Source organism: Alligator mississippiensis, chromosome 10 (genome assembly GCF_030867095.1).
Source record: "Alligator mississippiensis isolate rAllMis1 chromosome 10, rAllMis1, whole genome shotgun sequence".
Lineage (NCBI taxonomy): Eukaryota > Metazoa > Chordata > Crocodylia > Alligatoridae > Alligator > Alligator mississippiensis.
The window spans coordinates 75,957,780-75,978,598 of NC_081833.1; the positions used below are offsets into that span (position 1 = coordinate 75,957,780).

General features: G+C 64.2%; 4 protein-coding genes across 7 annotated transcripts in view; 2 read left to right on the forward strand and 2 right to left on the reverse strand.

The window, feature by feature from the left end:
- Positions 1-230: 230 nt before the first annotated feature.
- On the forward strand, positions 231-1,745 carry LOC132243617 (uncharacterized). The gene is made up of 6 exons (XM_059713989.1): positions 231-352; positions 632-739; positions 833-972; positions 1,047-1,143; positions 1,219-1,343; positions 1,478-1,745. Exons 1-6 carry the CDS (start codon positions 271-273, stop codon positions 1,652-1,654), a joined length of 729 nt encoding a protein of 242 aa, XP_059569972.1. The 5' UTR covers positions 231-270; the 3' UTR covers positions 1,655-1,745.
- Positions 1,746-2,821: 1,076 nt separating this feature from the next.
- VPS9D1 (VPS9 domain containing 1) lies at positions 2,822-11,575 on the reverse strand. 3 transcript variants are annotated; one of them, XM_059713981.1, is made up of 15 exons: positions 11,444-11,574; positions 11,218-11,293; positions 10,976-11,068; positions 10,730-10,892; positions 10,504-10,615; positions 9,869-9,931; positions 9,366-9,418; positions 8,905-8,992; positions 8,512-8,597; positions 7,759-7,952; positions 6,607-6,736; positions 6,167-6,375; positions 5,721-5,799; positions 4,590-4,694; positions 2,822-3,762 (listed from the first exon to the last, which is right to left on the reverse strand). In XM_059713981.1, exons 1-15 carry the CDS (start codon positions 11,537-11,539, stop codon positions 3,669-3,671), a joined length of 1,641 nt encoding a protein of 546 aa, XP_059569964.1. In that variant the 5' UTR covers positions 11,540-11,574; the 3' UTR covers positions 2,822-3,668. The 3 variants fall into 3 exon arrangements, with proteins under 3 accessions (XP_059569964.1, XP_059569962.1, XP_059569963.1); XM_059713979.1 differs by having other exon boundaries at positions 7,759-8,174; positions 11,444-11,573; XM_059713980.1 differs by lacking the exon at positions 5,721-5,799 and having other exon boundaries at positions 3,666-3,762; positions 7,759-8,174; positions 11,444-11,575.
- A 163-nt stretch (positions 11,576-11,738) lies between these two features.
- ZNF276 (zinc finger protein 276) lies at positions 11,739-20,204 on the forward strand. The gene is made up of 11 exons (XM_059713994.1): positions 11,739-11,869; positions 11,959-12,274; positions 13,247-13,299; positions 13,554-14,033; positions 15,063-15,141; positions 16,563-16,643; positions 17,026-17,136; positions 17,214-17,289; positions 17,841-17,958; positions 18,149-18,248; positions 19,431-20,204. Exons 1-11 carry the CDS (start codon positions 11,752-11,754, stop codon positions 19,714-19,716), a joined length of 1,818 nt encoding a protein of 605 aa, XP_059569977.1. The 5' UTR covers positions 11,739-11,751; the 3' UTR covers positions 19,717-20,204.
- Positions 20,130-20,819, reverse strand: part of FANCA (FA complementation group A) — a 39,265-nt gene continuing 38,575 nt past the window's right edge. For both annotated transcript variants that reach the window (XM_059713991.1, XM_059713990.1), the window contains exon 43: positions 20,130-20,444. In XM_059713991.1, the coding sequence (XP_059569974.1) occupies positions 20,337-20,444 (108 nt within the window). In that variant the 3' untranslated portion in view covers positions 20,130-20,336. The remainder of the gene's footprint in view (positions 20,445-20,819) is intronic.

A 20,819-nucleotide genomic window follows, 5' to 3' on the forward strand; every position in this document is an offset into this window, starting at 1 on the left:
TGGAGGTCTCCGTAAAGGGGGGTCATACAGGGGCCCATGCAGGGGGTGCTTGGGGGTCCGTGCAGGAGGTGTCCGTGCAGGGGGTTCATAGCGGGGTCCGTGGGGGGTCCTGCAGCCCTGGTCGCGGGAGCACCACCCCCCCATCCCCCGCGGTGCTGCGGGCTGGCCGCGCCGTGCCGGGAGGGGGGGGCGGGGCGGGGGGAGCCGCCGCCTCCGCTACAAAAGTCCGCGGCCGTCGGGGCAGCCCCGCCCGGTCCTGGCTGCCGCCCCATGGCTGCCGACAGGCTGGTCGTGGTGCTGGGCGGCGCCGGCACCGTGGGCTCCGGCATCGCCAAGGCGCTGCTGGACAGGGGTAGGGCCGGCTCGGGACATCGGGGCACGGGGCTGGGGGCATCGGGGCACGGGGCTGGAGGCGGGGGGCATGGGGCACGGAGCCACGCCCGTTGCCGCGCCGCAGACGGCGGGCCGGCCCGCCTGGCCCCGCTCGGCAGCTGCCCCAAGGACAGGGGCGCGGGGCCGGGCGGTGCGTGTGGACGCTGCGGGCGGGCGGAGGAGAGGGCTTGGGGGTGTCCGGGCCGTGCCGCCGGGCCCCCGCTCGCGCCGCACACGGGTCTGGCCCGCCCGCCCGCAGGTTTCCGCGTGGCCGTCATCTCCCGGGACGCGGCCCGGCTGGACAAGCTGCGGGACTTCGTGCCGGCGGCCGCGCGGCCCCGCCTGCACACGCTCGTCGGGGACGTGGGTAGGAGGCGCGGGGGCGCGGGCGGGCGGGCGGGGGAGGCTGCGGGGCCGGGCCGGGCCGGGCGGCGGGCCCTGACGCGCTGCCCCCTCGCAGGGTCGGAGGCCGGCGCGGAGTCGGCCAAGCGGGAGCTGGTGCGGAGCGTGGGCCAGGTCACGGACGTGGTGTCGTCGCTGGGCTTCAGCTGGTGGCAGGGCGGCCCCCCGCACACGCAGCCGCTGCAGGAGCTGCACCGGGTGCGTGGGGCTGCGCGCCGGGCGGGGCGGCGCGGGGCGGGCCGGGGGGGCTCACGCGCGGGCGCTCCCCGCAGGTGCTGGACACGCTGCTGCTGAGCACCTTCACCGCCTGGAAGGCCTTCTTCCCCCTGGTGCAGGACAGCGCCGAGGGCTCCTACACCTTCATCACAGGTGGGCGCGGGCAGCCCGGCGCGGGGCGGGGGGCTCCGCGCGTCGCGCCCGCCACGAGCCACGCGTGTCTTGCAGGCGGGGCCGGCGAGCGCCTCCTCATGCCGGGCACCGGGTTCCTGACGCTGGGGGCGGCGGGGGCGCTGGCCTTCTGCCGGGTGCTGCGGGAGGAGTACCCCGACGTGCCCTGCAAGCTCAACGAGGTCAGTGCCGCCCTGCGCCCGTGGGCACGCGTGCAGCAGCGAGGGCGCTGGAGCCGTCGCCCACCCTGCAGCCGGGCCCAGCGCCCCCCGCAAGCAGGCCGGCGTGGGGGTGACGGGCTCTGGCTCTCCCGCAGGTGAAGATCAACATGGGGGTGGCCACCCCGGAGCGCCTGGGCCCCGGCTACGTGAGTCACCTGGAGGTGGGGGAGGCGGTGGCCGCGCTGGTGGAGAAGCGCCGCGTGTCGCACGCCGTGCTGTGTGCCAGCTCGCCCGCCGACCTGCAGGCCCTGGCGCTGGAGGGCCAGCTCTGAGGGGCCCCAGCTCTGCTGCTCGCGCCCCGCCGGCTCCCCATGCCCGTCTTCCCTGCTCTCTGGTCCCCTGCGATGAGGGGGGCAGCTGACCCCTGGCTTCTCTGCCAGCCCCTTCCTCTCCTTGGCCCCGCAGCGGGGGCTGGACTCGCAGGCAGGTCCCCGCGGGCAGGGTCTCGGGGCTCTGCTGTCTGGCCCCCCACCGTGTAGCCCCTAGAGATGCCCCCCGTGCTGGAGCGCCGCCCTGCCCTGGTCTTGTGTCCCCGCTCCTAATAAAAGTTCTCTGTACAAAGCTGGACTCTGGGCCGTGGGGGCAGCTGGGGCGGGATCACCCCTTCCTTCCTGCTCTCCGGAGCCAGCCCCTGCCCGCAGTGCCAGTGCCAGCGCCAGCGGGGTGGGAAGGTTGGCACAGCCCTGGGCCCTGAACTCCCGCGCTGCCAGGCAGAGCAGTGCTGGATGCAAAGGGCAGGGCAAAGTTGGAGGGGGACCTGTTCCGTCTGGGGAAGGGTAGGGAGGGGGTCAAAACCCGACGAGCCGTCAGCCCCATGGCTCTGCAGGACCTGGGTGCCCTGGCAGGAGAGGGGGCTCCGTGCAAGGAGGCAAAGCAGAGGAGTTGCCTCTGCTGCTCAGGGGATCTGGGAGCACGGAGACCCCGACCCCAACTGGTGTCTTCCAGCCCCATGCCCATGGGCAAAGCCCCTTGCTGGCCCTGACAGTCCCGGTGCCCTGGGAGGGCCCGTCCTGTCCCCTCCACCTGTGCCAGGTCTAGGGGTCCCTGCCTGGTCCCGGCCCAGCTCGGGCTTTGGCAGGGCTGAGGAAGCAGCACAGCTCACGACTGTTGGGCCATGCCTGATGCGGACTGGCATGTTCACCGCAGTGCGTGTGGCTGCCTGCCCCAGTGCCCCCGGCTGGGCAGAGCATTCACACCTGCCAGGGCACATCAGTGTCAGGCCTGGGGCACTGCCACCCACAGCGACCCTGGCACAGCCCAGCTCCCCCTGCCAGGCAGGTTGGGCCCCGTCTCTTGCACCAGTGAGTGGGGGACACATACCCTGTTCCCTGTGCTTGGGGCTGCACAGGGCAAGCGTTGCTCCCCCAGCCGGGGCAGCCACACACCTGTCCCCACCTCCCCCCCGCACCCTGGGAACCGCCAAGAACCTGCACTGAGGCTCCAGGTCACAGATGTGTTTATTACCCCAGGACCCTGACACGGGACGGCCCCAGCAGGGCAAAGCAGCTTTGCAGACAGGCAGGGAGGGCGCAGGACCAGCCCCTTTCCCACCCTGCTCAGCCCGAGATGGGGCAGGGGGAGACAGGCATGGACGAGGGCCCCCAGGGCTCAGGGTGGGGGGATGCCCAGGCCTGCCCCCGACACAGTCAGCTCCCATGAGCCCCGAGCTTGCTCCAGCCAGGGGGGGGCTGCAGGATGCCCCTCCCAACACACACACACACACATGCATATGCACATACACACACGTGTGCACAGCACAACTTACCGGCTCCAGCCACCCCCAGCACCACAGGTCTGCACCGGCTGCAGCCTCTAAGCCAGACAGGCCCAGTGGAGCAGTTCAGGGGCAGCTGGCACTGCACTGCAGGCACACACTCGCACACAGTGCACGGACAGACAGACAGACAGACACAGGGCACATCCAACAGCCATGAGAACAGCGTGGGCAGAGGCGTGTGAGCTGCAACCCCAGGGGAGCGCATGCTGCCCCTTGGGCCCCTCCCCAGCGTCGCGCCCAGGGGATCCTGGTGCAAAGCAGCAGCGGTTGGCTCAGGAGAAGCGTCAATGCGGTCCCGGATGCAGCACCAATGTGGGGCAGCAGGGGCTGGGGTGGGCCCTTGCCCCCCGCAGTGGTTAGAGGGGGTGGCTGGCTCCAAGCAGACCCCCAAATATTGCACAGCCCTTCCCAGCGTGTGGGGCTGGGGGCAGCCTACAGGCCTCTCCCCGCAGTGCCCGGTCTCAGAGAGGTATGTTAGTGCCCCCAGGTAGAGGAGCAGTGTGGGGCCACTATTTGGCCGTGGCCCCAGCGGGCAAGGACTCCAGGAAGGCCAAGGCGCTCTGCAGGGAGGTCAGGCAGTACCCCTCCTCGCCGATCAGGTACCTGCAGGGACCAGCGCATTAGGGCCCTGGCCCACGCAACCCCTGGCTGACCCCCGCTGCTAGGGGGGCCGAAGCTTCCCCAGCAGCAGCCAAGGCTGGCGCTGGCCCTTGCAAGGGGCCAGGCTGCAGAGTCCACGGCTCCACCGTAACCCTGTGTTACTGGCTTCTGCCCCAACCCGTGGGGCTGCAGGCAGGGGTGGAGGGGGCTGAGCTCCAGGGTCTCAGGAAAGGGCAGGAGCTGCAGAGCCGAGCAGGGCCAGCCCAGCCCTTCCCCCTGCTGCTCCACAGGGTCCAGCCTGCCCCCCTACTCTCCCCGCAGCCTGTCCCCTCTGATTAGGGTTCAGCTGTGGTGCTGCCGTGGCTCGTTAACATCAGGGCTCGTTAGCTGACAGCGCAATGCAGCCTGCAGCGAGGGGCAGTGGGTGGCTCTGCATATAGGACACCCCCCCGCCCCCAGTACGTGGCACCAGGGCCATTTAAAGGCATCTGGCCCCCTTGTCACTGTTGCAGGGATCTCTAGGGGAGAGGGCAGTATGGGGGGAGCCTAGGGACCAAGAGGGTCCCCTCCCAGATGGCAGCTGGCTGGGGTGTCTCCCCCACCTCCTGTTGGCTCTGGCCCTCACGCAGCTCTTCATCATATCCCAGCCTCCAGCTTGCCTGGGCTGGGGTATCAGGAGACATGACCAGGGTTATGCAGGGGGGCAACAGCATGCCCTGCCCTCATGGCCCAGCAGCCTGCTGTAAGCATGCATGGGGCGACTGGCGAGGAGTCACAGGTAGCCTGGCCCTGGTCCCTGGGGTCCCGAGGGTGAGCTTGCCCTGTCCTACCCTTCGTGAATGAATTCCTCCAGTGCGGCACACTCCGACACCAGCTGGGGCAGGCTGCTCCGGACGGCCACGTAGGACAGGATGGGCAGCAGGTCATCAGCACCACTGCGGGGGCAAAGAGCAGCGTCAGGCTGCTCCCTACAAGGCAGACCGCTCCCCATCCCCAACTGGCTCTTCCCTGCCTGACAGCAATGCCCCTCTGTGCCTTGGTTTCCCCAGGTGAGCCACAGGGGAGCAGCAAGGCTGGACTGCAAAGCGCTTGGAGGGTGCAGGCAGCTGGGGATGTTGAGTTGCTGCTGTGGGTGCTGGGGCAGGCACCGGAGATGCTGAGTTGAGCTGCTGTGACCACACACATGGCAGGGATGCTAGACTCCCATGAGCCGCTGGATCAGAAGCCAAGAGGGAGAGATGCTGAGACCGAGGGCTGTGAGCACCCCTGGGACAGCCTGGTTCACCGTGCCACGCAGGGCTATAGCACTGCTCCCACAGGCCATGGCTTTGCTGGGAGTGTGGGGGTCACAGCACCTGGTCTCTTGCCCTTCAGGTCTGCAGAGCTCAGACAACCGAGTCCCAGCTGGGAGTAGCAGCCGCCTCCCCCTCCCGGCTCGGCCGTCTCCCTAGTTCCCTGCTCATTGCTTTGACAGACCAGCCGCAGGACTGCTGTCTCGCCGGGGTGCGGGGCCCTGCTCACGGTCCCACCATCTCCTGCTTGCTGCTTAAGTCCCTGTGACAGCTTCCGAGCTCGCTAAATTGCCAGCCGAGGTCTCGGCTGCCGACACAGGCTCCCCACCCAGTCAGCATGGCAGGGAGGACCCCCACGGCATGGTGCATTGTCAGAAGTGATCCATCAGGCCTGGTGTCGGCAATGCAAAATGGGCTAGGCACCTTGCAGCGATGGAGAGGTGGTGGATGTTAGCTAGTGGGCCTGACGGCTTCACACTGAGCTGCCCCACGCGGCTCAGAGATGGGGCTGCAGGAGACTTCACCATGGCAGCAAGGGAAGCAGCACCCCCAAAGCACCCAGTCATGGAGCCTGGCCCTCCCCCATCTCCCACACTGCATCCTTCCAGCCTCAAGAGCCCAGGGCTGTGACGGGGCAAAGGGACTATGCTGCGTCCCCGCCATACTCACATAGCGGCCGCAGGGGGCTGGCTCTCCCGTGCCCCGCAGTATTCCTCAGCACACTCGCAGATCATGCGCAGAGCTCGCACTGCAAGCAAGGCACCAAGCCCCAGCATCAGGGACAGCAGCCCGCAACCAGGCCCCGCAGCCTCCCCCTGGCAGGTAGCACTGGGGCCAACCCCAGCCTTGCACCAAGCAAACCTTCCTCCCAGTGCCTGTGGCAGGACAGGGCTAGGGCAGAAGGGATCGCTGCAGCACACAGCAGGGATGCAGGGGTGCTCAGATGGGCCAGGGGAGATTACAGCTCTTGAGGGGGCATTGCCTGGCTTTGCTGACAGCATGGGCACAGCATGGCTCCCCTGCCCCACGCAGCCCCCGTCTGAAAGCCATGTGAAAAGGGGGTGCTGTGGCCTGATGGCTCCAGCTCCTGCCCCAGAGCCTCCCATGTGCCTCACCAATGCAGTCCAGCTTCCTCTGTGGGCAGCTCTCCAGGGCAATGAGCCGCAGCTCCTGCACGGCAGCGCTGTAGGGGTAGGAGCCCGGCGCCTGCGTTGCACTGTCCCAGGGCAGCAGCTTGGAGGGGACCCCCATGTCTGCAGGCGGTGTGTTGTGGTGGCGCTCCATGCCCCATGACAGGGCAGCTTCCTGGGCCTTGTACACGCTTCTGCAGGGAGGAAGTGGGGGCTGGTGAAGAGCACAACACAGTGCGGCACTCCCCAACCAGGCCTGGCTCACGGCACATCTTGGACATGGGGCAGGCTGGGCAATGCTGGAACCACACAGGCCCAGCTGTGCAGCTCCTGCATGCCCTAGGCACAGGGAGAGGCGGGCGCCAACTTGGCACTGGGAGGGAGCCAGGTGTGGGGTCTTGAGCCCCTGCCCGGGCGCGTGGTACCTGTACAGAGCCAGCAGTGGGGCCCAAAGCGGGGGGAAGAAGGCTTCCTCAATGCAGGCCAGGCACTGGTCTTTGGCGGGGGCAGCGTTGAGGCCCTCGAAGGCCAGCAGGGCCAGGGACAGGAGCCGGTCTGGGGGCAGGCAGAGAGTATGCTCAGTTGCTGTAGCTGGTTCGTGCCCTTTCACTTGAGCGGTGCCCCCAGCGCTCCCGCCTGGGGTGATAGGAACCGAACCCAAGGGGCTAGCTCTTCCAGGCTCCGGCCTGCCCCTGTCCAGGGTAACCTCGCCCATGGTCACCTCCCATCTCACCAACCCCATCCCCACCCCCAGCTCCAGGCCTAACAGCCCAGCCCTCTGGCCTCTCCCTGGGACTAGGGAGCCCTCATGCCAGGTCTAAAGCAGGGCTCTCAATTCTCCCGCCAGCGTCTCCTTGTCCCTGCAGCCATCACCGGCCCCTGGTCTCTCTCCCAGGATCCTCCCATCCTGCACATCGCTCCCAGGAGACAGCACCTCCCATCCATCCTCATCAGCACTGCGCCAAACCCCCACCTCCCTGCATCTTGCCACGCAGCCTCTGCCTAGCCCAGGCTGCTGAGAGCTTTGTGCGGTGCCTGGCAGAGCTCTGGGAGCACCAGCTACCACCAGCTCTGCCCGGGCTGCTCCTGCCACGCCTGGGCCCCATGAGCTGGGACAGGGTCTGCAGCAGGGAGCAGGCAGCTGTGGGGTTGGGTTGCCTTCGCCCCGGCAGCGGGTGCCATGCAGCTCCATGCTCGGAGCCCGTGGAGCAGAGCCGACAGCTCCGGGGGCCGACGCTGCCCTCTGGCGGCCACGGAGCCAAGACTTGGAGCCACAGTCCTATGCCAGGAGCCTGTGTACCTCCCCACTGGACTACTGCACCTCCGAGCAGGGGCAACGGGTTTCAGAGGCCTGCACCAGTAGCAGTGGTGCAGCTCGAAGCCCAGCTGTGGGGCAGGGCCTGCTGGGTCTGAGAAGGCAGCTGGGGGCACTGGGGGAGGGATGTAGCCTCTGCTTTGAGACATGGCAATGCCCTGGGAGTGCCCAGCCCTGTTCCAGCCTGCTTAGAAAGCACCCAGTGGCAAGTGATGCCAAAACGCAGGCTCCTTCAGACTGTCCCGTGGCTCCAGCCCCTCACCCACGGCATTGTGGATGTCCTTCACGATGCCTTTCAGCTGCTCTGGGAGAGATGCCACCTTCTTCTCAGCCGGGGCTACACCTTCTGGCCCCATCAGGAACCGCTCCAGGTCCTCAAAGGAGCTGTCCCGCTGGGGTGGGCAGGGGCTGGAGGTGAGGGCAGGTGGGTCCTCGATGAGGGGGGCACTGGAGAGGCTGTGGCGCAGGTTGAGCTGGTTGGTCTCATGCACGGAGAACATGCAGTGCAGGCTCTGCGAGGCCCGGAGCCGCCGGCCCCCTGGCTCTGGCAGCCCCTCAGCATCTAGTGACAGGCAGGTCGGGGGGTCGCCCATGCCCCGGCTAACCACAGGGTAGAGCCGGCTGTAGACCGCACACTGCAGTTTCCGCAGCAGCTGGCAGATGGGGTGGTCGGGACAGCTGGAGTGAAGGGAAAAGACTGCTTGCCAGGGCTGGGACTGGGACGTGTCCTGCTATCCCATGAGCTCATGCTGGGGACGTTGTAGTTTCCAGGTGGCTGCTGAGGGAAGCCAGCTCATGCCCCCCAAGGCCCCTCTGTGGGTACGGAGCCCAGCATAGCCCCTGTCCAAAGCACCACCCTCGCAGCTGGAGCAGCTTTTCCCACAGACCCCAGGAGCATCTCTGCTGGGGAGACTCCAGCAAACACCTGGCCAGCTGTGAGGCCGCCCAAATCCCCCTTGCGCTAGGGCTGGGCTCAGGGGAGGCGCCTCCAGCAGCCCCTAGAGCTGGAGCCTACCTGAGGAGGCAGGAGAAGAGGCCGGACACCAGGGTGAGGTCTGCCGGGTTCCTCCTCAGCTTGCTCTTCCAGAGCCGGGGCCACTCCTTGTGGGGGAAGAGCATCTGAGAGCTTGTGGGGGCAGGCATCATCTGTGCCAGGCAGGGCTGCAGCTCCCCCTGCCCCTGGAGACACCACACCCAGCACGGGGACCCTGGGGGGCTACACTTGTCCCACAACACACACAGGCAGCTGGGCAGACCCAGTCATCAATGACGCTCCAGCTTTGGGGAACGTGGCCAGCCCGTGCACACCCCTCAGCCCTTTCTGGGTGCCTGGGAGCAGAGGACACAGAGACAGGGGCTGCCTCTGGTTTGGGAGCCCAGCGGCGCTAGGCAGGGCGCAGGGACATACGTGGTCTTGCTCGTACTCCAGGATGGCGGCGTAGAGCTCCCGCTGTTCCTGCTCCTCGGGGGTTAGGGCCACGCTGCTGGAGAACCGCCTGCGGGGACATGGCATGCATCAGGGTGAGGCTTGGAGCAGGTGGCTGCATCCTGGCTGCCACCATGGGCCCAGGCACAGAAGAGACAGGGCATCCACCCTACTCGGTGCATTGCAACAACCTCCCCAAGCAGAGGCCACGGCGGCTGAAACCTGGGCAGAAGCTGCTGCGAGCTGGGGGGAGCTGGCTCGAAGACAAGGCTGCAGACACTCTCTCGGCTGGGGAAGGGCTCAAAAGGCAGCACCCTCATGGCCCCCCAGCCTCAGATGGGGCATAAAGGACCCCGGCCGGGTGCCCAAGGCCCAGAGCGCTGAGCAAGGGCACTATGAATACTCCCCTTCCTCTGGCGCAGCGTGGCCCCCGCCCTCCTTACCTGTTGGCTGCCTCCTGGAGGCGCAGCCGGCGCTCCTCCATCTTGCGCTGGAGCTGGAATACAGCAGAGTTAAGGCCCAGGCACGGCCCTCTGCGGCCTCACGTGCTTCTGGCCAGGGTTAAACAGAAAATGTAAACAGAGCGCGGCCCCCGTGCCTGCCATAGGCTGGCCTGGCCCTGCGAGCCAGCACAGGTGGGGCGCGGGCACCCCCGGGGGCAGGCTGTGTTTGCCCTAGCCCCAGTCCCCTCCCAGGCAGGGCCAGAGTTCAGCCAAGCCGGGAGGGTTTTCTGACCTGGCCTAGGTGCAAGCTGGAATCTGGGAGGGGTGTTGGCAGGGGGTGGGGGCAGGCTGGGCTTCCCAGCAGGTGCTACCCGGTCTCAGAGCCCCATGTGCTCAACAACCACTGCTCCTTGAGCCTCACCCCAGCCCCACCCTCACCCAGCTCCGGCCTGAGGGGGAAGGCACAGGCCCCGGGCGCCACAGGGGTAGCTTGGGAAGGATACGGTCTCCTCCCGCGCCTTGGCGATCACCAGGTTCTCCATCATCTGCCGCTGGAGGGACAGCGTCTGCAAAGCACACACAGGCGTTGTGGGCAAGCCCCAACTCTCACCTGCTCCCCTGTGCCAGGAGCACCCAGCCAGGACCCCGCTCCCTTCCGCGTGCCAGGAGATGGCAGGGCATTTCGGGTAGTGGCTGAGCACACCCCACCCTGCCCTTCTGCAGCCCAGACCAAGGCTGGCAGTGGCTGGACAGGCCCCAGGCCCATCCTGGGGGGTTGGCTACGCCTCGGCAGCGAGGTGTGAGCACGCGTGGTCACCACAGGGCCTGGCTGGCTGGGCCCCAGGCTCATCCAGCCCTTGAAGCAGCGGCTGCTGCCACCCCCTCAGCTGTGGGCCGCACGGGGGGCTCTGCTCTTGCCTCCTCTCAGTTCCCACCCTCCCCGCAGGCCTGTTCCAGGGATCCCCATCTGCCCGACAGCCAGGAGCCACCCGGCCAGCTGGGGCAACCGGTGGGTCAAGCCCGCGCTCCTGGGGCTGCGGTCCAGCAGTCCATCACCCGGGAGGGCATAGCCTCTTCTCTGCCTGGATGCAACCCCCCCCTCTCCACCCCTTGCACTCTCCACCCCAGCTACACTCGCCAGAGAGGTCTTCTGCAGGGCCTGGCTGGGGTTGAGCCGGGCCAGGCGCGCCTCGTACGCGGCCTTCAGCTTCTGGTTCTGCAGCGACGCCTCCTCCAGCGGCGTGAGCTCCCTGCAAACACCGGGAGCCGCTGAGGGGGAGCGGGGGCAAGCTGCGAGGAGCTGGAACGGGCCGACACAGGCCCCTCTCCCCCCCCACCCAGCCCGTGCATCCCGCCCCGCTCACTTCTTGGAGCTCTGCGCCTCCGCGACCTGCAGCTTCTGGAAGATCTCCGGGGGCAGGAAGGGCGACAGCTTCCCGCCCTCGTCCGAGAAGACCCTGCGGTGCCGGGAGACGGGAGCAGGGCCTGGGCCCTTCTCGGGCGCTGCCGGCTTCACCTGGCTCTTCCCTGCGGGCGGGGAAAGCACGGGGGTCGCGAAGGGCTACAGGCCCCGGCGCCGGCCCCGCGACGGCTCCGCGCCCGGCGCTCACCGAGCTCGGCCACGCTGGACTTGGCTCTCTCCAGGCACTGCTCCGCCAGCTTCAGCATCTTGGGCGTGTCGGGCGTCACCCCCTCGGCCCCGTCTGGCGCGGGAGAGGGGCAGGGCAGTCTGCGCCCGGCAGCCGCGCTGGGACGGGGCTGCCCCCTCGGCCCCGGCCCCCGCTCCGTGCCACCCCCGAGGGGACGAAACCCGGGTGGGAGCAAGCGAGGGGCTGGGGCAGGCGGGGGGTACCTGGGGCGGCCGCCGCCTCCTCCAGCAGGGCCTGGGAGATGTAGTGGATGCTCTTCAGGTACTCCACGTAGGCCTCCTGCACGGGGCGCGGGTCAGGAGCGGGGCTGAACCGCCCGCACGGCGGTCCCACCCCGGTGCATTGGGAACCCCCCCGCACAGTTACCCTGGGAAGCCCCCCCCTCCCCACCCCACCCCACCCCACCCCGCAGCCCGGGGGCCCACGGACCCGGGGGCGCTGGGCGCTGTCGAGGCGCAGGGCGCCGTGCGCCAGCTTCATGGCGCTCTGCAGCGGGCGCAGCGCCCCGTCGCCGCCCGCCGCCATGGGGCCGCGCGGGGGCCGGAACCTTCGCGCGCGGCGCGGGGGGCGGGGCGGCGCGGCTCGGGCGGACCGGAAGCTCGGGGCGGAGCGGCTGGGACGGACCGGAAGTTCGGGCCGGGCCGGGCCGGGCCGGGCCGGGTCCGCCGGGCCGCGGGGGGGCGCTGTGGCGCGGGGCGGCGGGCGGGGCCGGGCCGGCGGCGGCAGCGGCGGCGGCGATGAAGCGCGATCGCCGCGGCCGGTTCCTGTCGCCCCGGCCGGGGCCCGCGGGGGAGCGCGGCGCGGGGCGGCGGGGCCGCGCGGCCGGCGACGCGCCCGAGGGTCCCGGGGACGCGGGTACGGCGGGGCGGGGCGGGGCGGGGCGGGGGCCGGGAAGGCCGCGGGGACCCCGAGCGCTGACCCTGCCCCCCTTCCTCCCCCCGCAGGGCCCGGCCGGGCGCTGAGCTCCGGCTACTGCCGCCTGTGCCACGGCAAGTTCTCGGCGCGCAGCCTGCGCCACGCCTTCGGCCGCGCGCCCGGCGCCGGCGACAGCTCCCCGCGCCAGCGCCGCCGTGACCAGGCCTTCTTCGCCGACTTCCAGCGCCTGCTGGGGGTGGCCGTGCGGCGCGACGCCGGCCTGCCGCCCTACGTCTGCACCAAGTGTCACGCGCAGTTCTACAAGTGCCGCGGCCTGCTCAAGACCTTCCTGCAGCGCGTCAACGCCGCGCCCCGCGCCCCGCACCGCGCCCACGCCCCGGACAGGTAGCGCGCCGCGCCGGTGTGCGTGTGCACGGGGCCAGGGCCGCGTTGTCGGGGTGCGCGTGCGTGCGTGCGTGGACGAGGGGCGCATTGCCATGCATACATGCTTGCGTGTACGCGTGTGCACGTGCGTGCAAGCGCATACGTGGCCGAGGAGCACGTTGCTGTGCGCGCACATGTTTGTGCGTGCGTGCACGTGGACGAGCATGTTACTGTGTGTGTGCGTTTGTGCGTGCGTGGACGAGGGCGTTGCTCTGTGTGTGTGTTTGTGCGTGCGTGCACGTGGATGAGGGCGTTGCTGTGTGTGGTGCGTGTTCGTGCGTGCCCGTGGAGCGCATTGCCGTGTGTGCGTGTTTGTATGTGCATGCAAGCACATACGTGGCGGAGGAGCACGTTGCTGTGTGTGCATGTTTGTGCGTGCGTGGACGAGGAGCACATTGCCATGCATACACGTTTGTGCGTACATGTGAGTGCAAGCGTGCACATGGACGAGGAGCACATTACTGTGTGCGTGGTTGTTTGCGTGCACACGTGCACGTGGCGTTTTCGGCGTCTATTTTAGCATCCGCACGGCCAAGGGGAGATGTGGTTTCCCACCAGGCTTCGCTGGTCCGTGCCCTGCCGGTCCGCTCTGCCCCAGGCAGCAGCGCTTGGTCCCGAGGAGGCTGGAGCTGGGCTGGTCTCGGTGGGGGCGGACGGCAGGACAAGGAGCAATGGGCTCTTGTTGCAGCAAGGGACGTTGTGGTTGGAGATTAGGAAGAGTTGTCTCCGTAGGAGGGCGGTGAAGCCTGAAACAGGCCCCCGGAGCAGTGGTGGATGCTCCATCTTTGGAGGTTTTTAAGCCCCAGCTCAGAGCCCTGGCCGGGATGATGCAGTTGGGGCTGGTGCTGCTTGGAGCAGGGGTCGGACTCGATGTGACCTCCCCAGGTCCCTTCAACCCTCACTTCCTACGCGTTGCTTCTCTCTGGTGTGTAGGAGCAGTGACGTCCAGGCCCAGCCGGGGACGGAAGAAGGAGCCTCCTGTCTGGGTAAGTGCCAGGCTTCCCCGTGTCGGGGCAGAGCCCAGGGGCCCTGGTGCGTTTTCCCCGGCGTTCAGCAGTGACCCTCGGGGTCACGATGTGTCAGCTCCTGGGGCCTGGGTAGCATCGCTGGAGGGGAGGAGAGGGCTGGCTGGGAGACGCGCCGAGGTCCCTGAGCTGTGCCTTCCCTGTGCTGGCTGGTCGGAGGGATGGTAGCACCAGCCTGGAAGGCCGACCGCGCTGATGCTGATCCCTCTCCGCAGTGGACCTGATCACGTCCACCCCCCAGTGCCTGCGCAGCCTGGTGACATGGACCCACACCCACGCTGGGGGCTGCCCGTCAGTGCCAGCTCTGCAGAGCGTGCTGTCGTCCGAGTACTGCGGGATCATCCGCGCTGTGTGGGGTTGCGGCGATGGGCACGACTACGTCATGGACACGGACTCGGACTGCAGCACCGTGCTGGTGGATAACGCCTTGGCCGTGAAATGGGAGCGGGACAAGGGCGCAGCCCAGCGCCTGACGGACAACGGGGCTGGGACGGATGCGGCTCCCACGCCCCAGCAGGCCCCTGCGAGGACGGCGGTTTGCCAGGTGCCAGGAAGCAAAGGGGCTGCAGCGGCACCGAGCTCGGAGACCCCGACGTCACAGAGCGGGGATTCATCTCGCACGCAGCTGGATGGCGTGGCCTCTCTGCAGGAGAAAACACTGCTCCCGGCAGTCTCTCCGCTGAGCGGTGCCCCAGGTAAGTGCTTGGCCTAAGTTGCAGCCCTCTGCCCTTGGCAGCACTGGGTCCTCCAGGGTGGCACCTGTGCCAGCAGGAAACTCGCAACAGACAGGTCCCAAAACACATGGGGAAGAGAAGGGGCAGGGGGTCTAGGCATGGGGCTGGGTGTCAACTCTACAGGTGCCAAGCATGGCTCTGCCACCACCTCGCTTCCCAACCTCAGGTAAGTTCCTTTGCCCCCACTCCCCTGGCTGCAGAAGGGGACGAGACCTGCCTGGTCCCCAGGGGCTCAAGGTGGAAAGCGCTGCCCGAGCCCTGTGGGGAAAAACAAGTGCTGTGTCAGTGAGCGGCTTGTCCCCGTGCCCAGGCCCCACCCTGTGTTCGAGCTGGCGTCTCACTCACCGTCTCGCTCGCAGTCCTCCGGGAAAAGGGCTGTGTTTGGGAAGGTTACTTCCCTCCCACAGCTTGGGGCCACTGCCCTGTCCTTCATTTGAATCACTCAAACGCGAGTCTTGGAGTGGCTGGGGGCTGCCCTGCCCTCCCCTCCCCCTTGCAGCGACTCCCTTTGGAAGGCTGTGGGGAAACATCTGGTGCAGCTCCAGGGCTGGATGAAGAGTTGGGTTGGGCACCTTAATCCCCTCTCCCTCCTCCCATTGCCATTGTTAACCCAGGCTGGGCCGATCCCAGGGACAGGAGCGACCCTACTCAGTGTCCTGCATCGTGCTCCCAAACCTGCTGAGATGCCTGCTTGCTAGCAACAGGAAGATGCCATTTAAGGCTCAATTTCAAACATGCCACAGCCATGTGCTGCTGCTGGCTGGAGCCGGGGGGGGGGGGGGGGGGGCTGTGGAGGGATGCAGGAGAAGGGGAAACCCCACATGGTCTCCACAGCCCAGGAGCTAAAGCCTCGGCCACTGGAAGGGGTTTGTTTGGTCCTGCATCTCTTTTATGTAACAAGCTGCCACAAGGAGTTTCTCCGCAGCCATCCTCGCGGGCTCAGCTGCTGCCGTGCACGTGTAACATGCGGTGTTCTCCTTCCTTTCCTAGGACAGTTGAGTGGGAAGCAGGTTCTGTCTCCAACGTCGGATGAGCGGGTAAAAGACGAGTTCAGTGACCTTTCTGAGGGGTGAGAGAAGAGTGGGTTTAACACAGCTTAAATGTCTTTGCAAGCATGAGACTGCTCGGCCTAGGGGTGTCCTCCCTCCGCAGAGCGGTCTGCGCCCCTTTGTCCCTGACCCACACAGCGGTTTCTTGGTAGCAGTCGTGCCAGCAGCTCCTTAGCTGATGTGCTGGATTCACCCCTCTGGCTGCTCGTGGCGCCCCAGTCTGATGTTTGCATAGTGTCGCTTGGTTTCCCTTTCGATGGTGCTTGAAATCCCTTCTAGAGGCAGATGCTTTCAGCAGCTCCTGAGAGAGTTTCCAGCAAAACAGATCCTCTGCGTCTCTCGAGGAGCTTCCGCTCTGAAAAATACTAGCCTGCTCTTGCCCGGCTTTGTGCTGGGTTGAGCCGTAGCTGCTGCTCTGCTCCACAGCCAGTCCTGAAGACTTGTCTGGCATCTCTGCCACCCTCCTAGCTCCTGTAGGTCTGGATCCTGGTGGTGCTCATTAGTGAAGGTGCCCACAGCAGAATCCAGCAGGCTGCGCTTCCAGAGAAGCCTTGGCTCCTCTTACAAGAGGACACATTTCCCGTGGGGTTCCCAGGTGGCGGTCAGGTTTGCTTAGAGCCTGTCGGCTTCTCCAGTCCAGCAAACCACATGGGTCAGTGGAAGAGACTTGGGCCAAATTCTCAGAGGCAGGTTCTGAATCTGGAATGAGCGTCCAAGGGGGGTGGTGCTCTCCCCTGCCTTGCGGGTCTTTAAGAGGAGGCTAGACATGCATCTGCCCCCAGCTGACCCCAGTGCTCTTTCCTGCCTGGGGCAGGGGGTCGGGCTCGACGATCTGCTGAGGTCCCTTCCGACCCTAGTATCTATGAAACAAAACTGCATCTGGGGCTATTTGACGTTGATGTTCCAGGTCAAAGGTCTGGTGCTGCCTTTGGCAACCTTCGACTTCAGGCCCTTGGTGAAACATGTTAAATAGCAATGTAAAAGATGCCACTGGGTTCTTTGGCCTCCTGAATTAATTACTTCTGTGCATGTAATTAGCACAGCACAGAAAGCCCCAACATACATAAGTGCAGTCAGGAAGGAGGCATCGAAGAGCAACAGCCTCACGGTCTTGCTCTGTGCAGGTCACCTGTCCCGGCTCTTCCAGGAAAGGCTGGTGGTGGAACTGCCAGATTTTTCTCATTAAAACATCCAGATTATTCTTATGGGGTGGCTTTAGTTTTGGGAGGAACTCGTCTGGTAGCTTCCTGTGTTTTGTGGGGGGAGGGTTGTGTGCACTGAGGCTGTAGCAGAGCAGCTTTTTGCAGCCCTGGTTGCTGCGACTTCCTGCCAGGGAGACACATGCATTAGCGCGGTGAAGAATGAATGATGAGACCAGAGCATCCGAGTGCTGGGCGCTGGCCAAGCCCTGCTTGAGTAAAGCGCCTGTTCTTTTTCTCAGAGACTTCTTGAGTGAAGATGAAAACGATAAGAGAAACGCTCCGTCTTCAGACGATTCCTTTGAGCCTTACTCAGAAAAGAAGTAAGGGCCTTTCTTGTCTCTGCTAAAGGTGAACATGGTTCTGGTGCCTTTGTCCATGGACTAGGTGTGGCATGGGCTTCCCCTGCCCCCAGGGAAGGGCGCTTCGCAGTCAGTCTTGGGATTTGAGCTCCCCACAGACCGCCACCCTCTCCCCCGTCTGTCAGCAACTAGAGCTGCTGTGCCTTAGCCTCAGTTCATCAGTCATAGGCCCTATTCCCCACCACCAGTCCCGTGTGCAGTGCACTGCCAATTCTGTCCCACCCTGGCTGCAACGAGCTTATGTTTCTTCTCTGTCCTCTCAGCCATGCTGCGTTGTGAGTTAAAAGGCAGCACTGCCAATATGTCACCATTAATGCAGTCTCATCCCTGTTCCTTCCTCAAGGGGGTCTAGCAAAAAGAGTGAAAGCAAAGATGCAAAGAAGGCAGAAGAGCCCAAAATAAGGAAGAAGCCAGGGCCCAAGCCAGGCTGGAAGAAGAAGATCAAGTGTGAAAGGTAACAGAGTGGAGGTTTGAGGGGGGCAGCCCGGTGAGGTTGACTTGGTCTCATGGTGGCGATTTTCTGCCTTTCAGAGAGGAGCTGCCTACCATTTACAAGTGTCCTTACCAGGGATGCACGGCTGTGTACAGAGGGGCCGACGGCATGAAGGTAAGTCAAGAAGGAAGCATCTGGCTTGTGCTGACTTGCATGGCAGGGGGTGCTCCTGCTAGGTATTGAAAGGTGCAGGAGGTCTCTCCTGTCAGCAGAGGATTAGGACCAGTCTAGAAGCTGCCCTCCAGCTCTCAGCTGGGCGTCAGCCCCTCACTCCCAGCCTAACAGCACGGGTGAGTGATCTTGTGTAATTGTGCATCTTTGCTCAGTCTTTTGTTGCTTGCCTCATCCTCCGTCCCAACGGCCACCCATTGGCCTGCTGGTAATGGGCTGCTTGGTACTGAACAGCTGTGGGAATCAGGCTCCTCCACTAAAATCCCTAGAGAAGGGCTCAGCCTTCAGGCCTGCTGCAACTGACAGCTCCATGCTGGCACCTGTCACTTGTAGCCAGGCTGGAGCCCACGTGTAGGCTGCCAGGAGAGGCTGTGGTAGTGCCCACTGTGCCTTGGGGCTTGCCCTGCGGGGAGGGATGCTGTGGCATGCTCTGGAAAACCCACTCTGGACTTTCAGAGGAGTCCCCAAGAGTCTCCCTTGGTCCTTGTCTTTAGAAACACATAAAGGAGCATCATGAGGAGGTTCGGGAGAGGCCCTGCCCGCACCCCGGGTGCAACAAGGTGTTCATGATTGATCGGTACCTGCAGCGCCATGTGAAGCTCATCCACACGGGTATGTCTGTCCTTACCTGGCCTCCCCACCTCCATCCCTACCTGAGTGGGCACAAATAAGCCTCTGCTGTGCCACCACATGAGAGAAACAAAGGGATGGCTCCAGTTTCAGCTGGGGAAGGAGCTCAGAAAAGCTGCTGGTGTGGGGCCTGTTAGCGGTGCCTGCAGCCCCATCACTGCTCTCATTGCAGAGGTACGCAATTATATCTGTGACGAATGTGGGCAGACCTTCAAGCAACGCAAGCACCTCTCAGTCCATCAGATGCGCCACTCAGGAGCAAAGCCTCTCCAGTAAGTGCCCCTCGCGTGTCCTGGCATGTACCGGGGGGGGGGGGGGGGAACAGGAGGTAAATGAATAGGCAGCAGCTGGCCCCAACTAATGCTGGTTCCTGCTAGTTTTTTCATGCACATCTGGTCACTAAGCAGGAATGGGTCTGTCTGGCTTTGTTAAGAACCTAGATTTTGACTCAAGACACCTTTGGAAAATGCCAGCTCTTAATTTTCCTTTTTTTAAATTGAAGAAAAATAATTGAGCAGTTTTTCTGTCGCAAAGAACTCAGAAAGACCTCAGCTGTGGGTTCCTATGTGACACTTCTGGGTTTGTCTTGTGTGTCAGGTTTGCCCACCGAACAGTGCTAGCACCCGGGTCTTAAAGGGATCTCATGGCACCCTGGTTGAAGAAAAAAGAAAATCAGTGATTTGGCAAATAGCCAAGATGAAGAGGCAGTGTCTGTGCTGCCCGTTAGTTAGGGAAGCAGAGAACTGTTGCTTATGTGAAAGCCACTTAGAAAAGCCTCAGGGTAGGTGATGCTTTGGATCCACTTCTCTCGCAGCAGTCACCGTGAGAGGTGGGGCGTTCTCCACAGCAGAGAACGCCCCAAGAGGAAGACAGTTCTGCCTGGGGGCTGACAATTAATGTGGATTTCTAGTTTCTGAAAGCAGGAGGAAGGGCTCCGGACCCAGATCTCTCTAAAGCTAGTTTGAACCATCCTGGGCCATTTAGGCCCCGCGGTTCCTGGAAAGCAGGGTCTTCACACTTCTGCTTCCCATGCTAGGAAGCGTAGCAATTGCTGCTTCCTGCCCCCCCGGGAAATGGGAACCCATCGCAGTCTGCACCAGATGAGAAGTCCTTTTATGCTGGTCTGACGTGTCAGAGTCACTGGCTTCTCAGCTGCCTTTTACCCCAGCCCTGCAGCATTCCCTTTGGGCTTGATCCCCTCCCTCCTTTGTTCTGCCTGAGCTCAAACACGTTGAGTACGGAGCTGCTCTTGTACCCTTCCCCCGCAGTCTTGGTGGCTCTGGTGGATGGTGTCAGCCACCCCCAGGGATGCATGGGGCAGATGGGTTTTTTTAATTCAGTTTCTGCTCTTCAGGCAGGCAGGCAGGCAGAATCTGCTTCCCAACATGTGACAACCCCCAGCGGCAGCATTTGGGGCCCTTGTACTGTTGCTCATACAGTGTCTTGCCTTCCAGGTGTGAAATCTGCGGCTTCCAGTGCAGGCAGCGGGCGTCTCTCAAATACCACATGACCAAACACAAAGCAGAGGCAGAGCTGGAGTTTGCCTGCGACCAGTGTGGGAAGCGCTTTGAAAAGGCCCACAACCTGAACGTCCACATGTCCATGGTGCACCCCCTCACCCAGAACCAAGACAAAGCCAAGCCACTGGAGCCGGAGCAGATCCTCCTCCTGAATGCTACGGGGACTGCAGAGAGCCAGGCGGTGAAGCCGGAAGTGACTGCCCAACAGGAGCCCACCTGAAGGGCAGCTGGGGTGTCCTGGATATCTGGCTTTGTAGAAACCGTACTGCAGCGTGGGGATTTCTCATCGACATTTCACTAGTCTCCAAAAGGACTCGGGGGAACTCGCTTCAGCTTGCTCGGGAAAAAAAAACAAAACAAAAAAACAAGAAAGCTTTGACCATGCTGTGATTCTCCGTGCTTCTGTTTGATTCAGCAGTGTCGTCCTAAGCAATCACCGTCTAATCTAAGGAAGCCAGGGGTTCAGTCCCCCTCCACCCACAGGCTGATCCAACCCCGTCGTGCTGCCCCTGGGACGTAGCTGCACAAACCACAGGCCCCTCCGGCGCTCCCCGGCAGGTGGCGTTGAGGGTCCAGGGGGCCACGAGCGACTCCATCAGATCTGGGTTTTAAATGATCACGATTCCCAAAGTCTAAAATTTGTAACCGACTTTTTATTGTAATGAGAGCTTCATGGTTATGCTTGTAATAAATTATTTACAGAGGAAATCGGAACCCAGCCGTCCTGGTTGCGAGGGGGAGGAGCTGGCCGGCCCAGCCGCTCTGGATTCCAGAAGCTGCATCTTGCTAGACCCTCATCTCTGCAGTTGCAGGGCCAGATTCATGGCCCGCAAGCCCCACTCAGAAAAGATCTGGGCCATCATGGTACTCCAGGTCAGCTGCAGGCTTCGAGTAGTGCAAGAGAGCAGCTGTCATCTCTGGGTCGAACTCTTCGCAGAGGTCCAGGAACTGGGGGGGGAAAGAAGCTGGTATTAGGGGCTCATTGCTGCTTCAGAGAGAGCCAAGATCAGTGCCAGGTCATGCTGCCTGCCAACAGCCGAGGTGTGCCTCTGCTGGGGACGGGACTGGTACTGACTCAACTGAGCAGGGGGTGTTAATGTTTGAGGAGAGCCACGCCATGGGACACGCAGAGGCTGCGGTTCAAGTGAACCTGACACTTCCCGCAGCTCTTAAGCACAACGTGGTAAGAAAGTACAAATGTCACTTGAACAGGTAGAGCCTGCTAGAGAGGACGTGAGCTTACAGTGCTGCATGGGCGGCCTGTCCTCAGGCAGGCGATGTCGTGTGCTCGGGGAACTGGGCAGGGTCAGCCTTGTAAGGAGG

What these genes read in the sequence shown, in the direction of transcription:
- ZNF276 (XM_059713994.1), top strand. Translation starts at nt 11,752, where the DNA reads ATGAAGCGCGATCGCCGCGGCCGGTTCCTGTCGCCCCGGCCGGGGCCC. An exon ending in CGCGCCCACGCCCCGGACAG is followed by an intron (nt 12,275 to 13,246) that starts GTAGCGCGCCGC and finishes TCTGGTGTGTAG; the next exon opens with GAGCAGTGACGTCCAGGCCC. An exon ending in TCCGCTGAGCGGTGCCCCAG is followed by an intron (nt 14,034 to 15,062) that starts GTAAGTGCTTGG and finishes TTCCTTTCCTAG; the next exon opens with GACAGTTGAGTGGGAAGCAG.
- LOC132243617 (XM_059713989.1), top strand. Translation starts at nt 271, where the DNA reads ATGGCTGCCGACAGGCTGGTCGTGGTGCTGGGCGGCGCCGGCACCGTG. An exon ending in CGCTGCAGGAGCTGCACCGG is followed by an intron (nt 973 to 1,046) that starts GTGCGTGGGGCT and finishes CGCTCCCCGCAG; the next exon opens with GTGCTGGACACGCTGCTGCT. An exon ending in TGCCCTGCAAGCTCAACGAG is followed by an intron (nt 1,344 to 1,477) that starts GTCAGTGCCGCC and finishes GCTCTCCCGCAG; the next exon opens with GTGAAGATCAACATGGGGGT.
- VPS9D1 (XM_059713979.1), bottom strand. Translation starts at nt 11,539, where the DNA reads ATGGCGGCGGGCGGCGACGGGGCGCTGCGCCCGCTGCAGAGCGCCATG. An exon ending in ACAGCGCCCAGCGCCCCCGG is followed by an intron (nt 11,294 to 11,443) that starts GTCCGTGGGCCC and finishes CGCCCCGTGCAG; the next exon opens with GAGGCCTACGTGGAGTACCT. An exon ending in GAGGAAGCTGGACTGCATTG is followed by an intron (nt 5,800 to 6,166) that starts GTGAGGCACATG and finishes CCTTGCTTGCAG; the next exon opens with TGCGAGCTCTGCGCATGATC.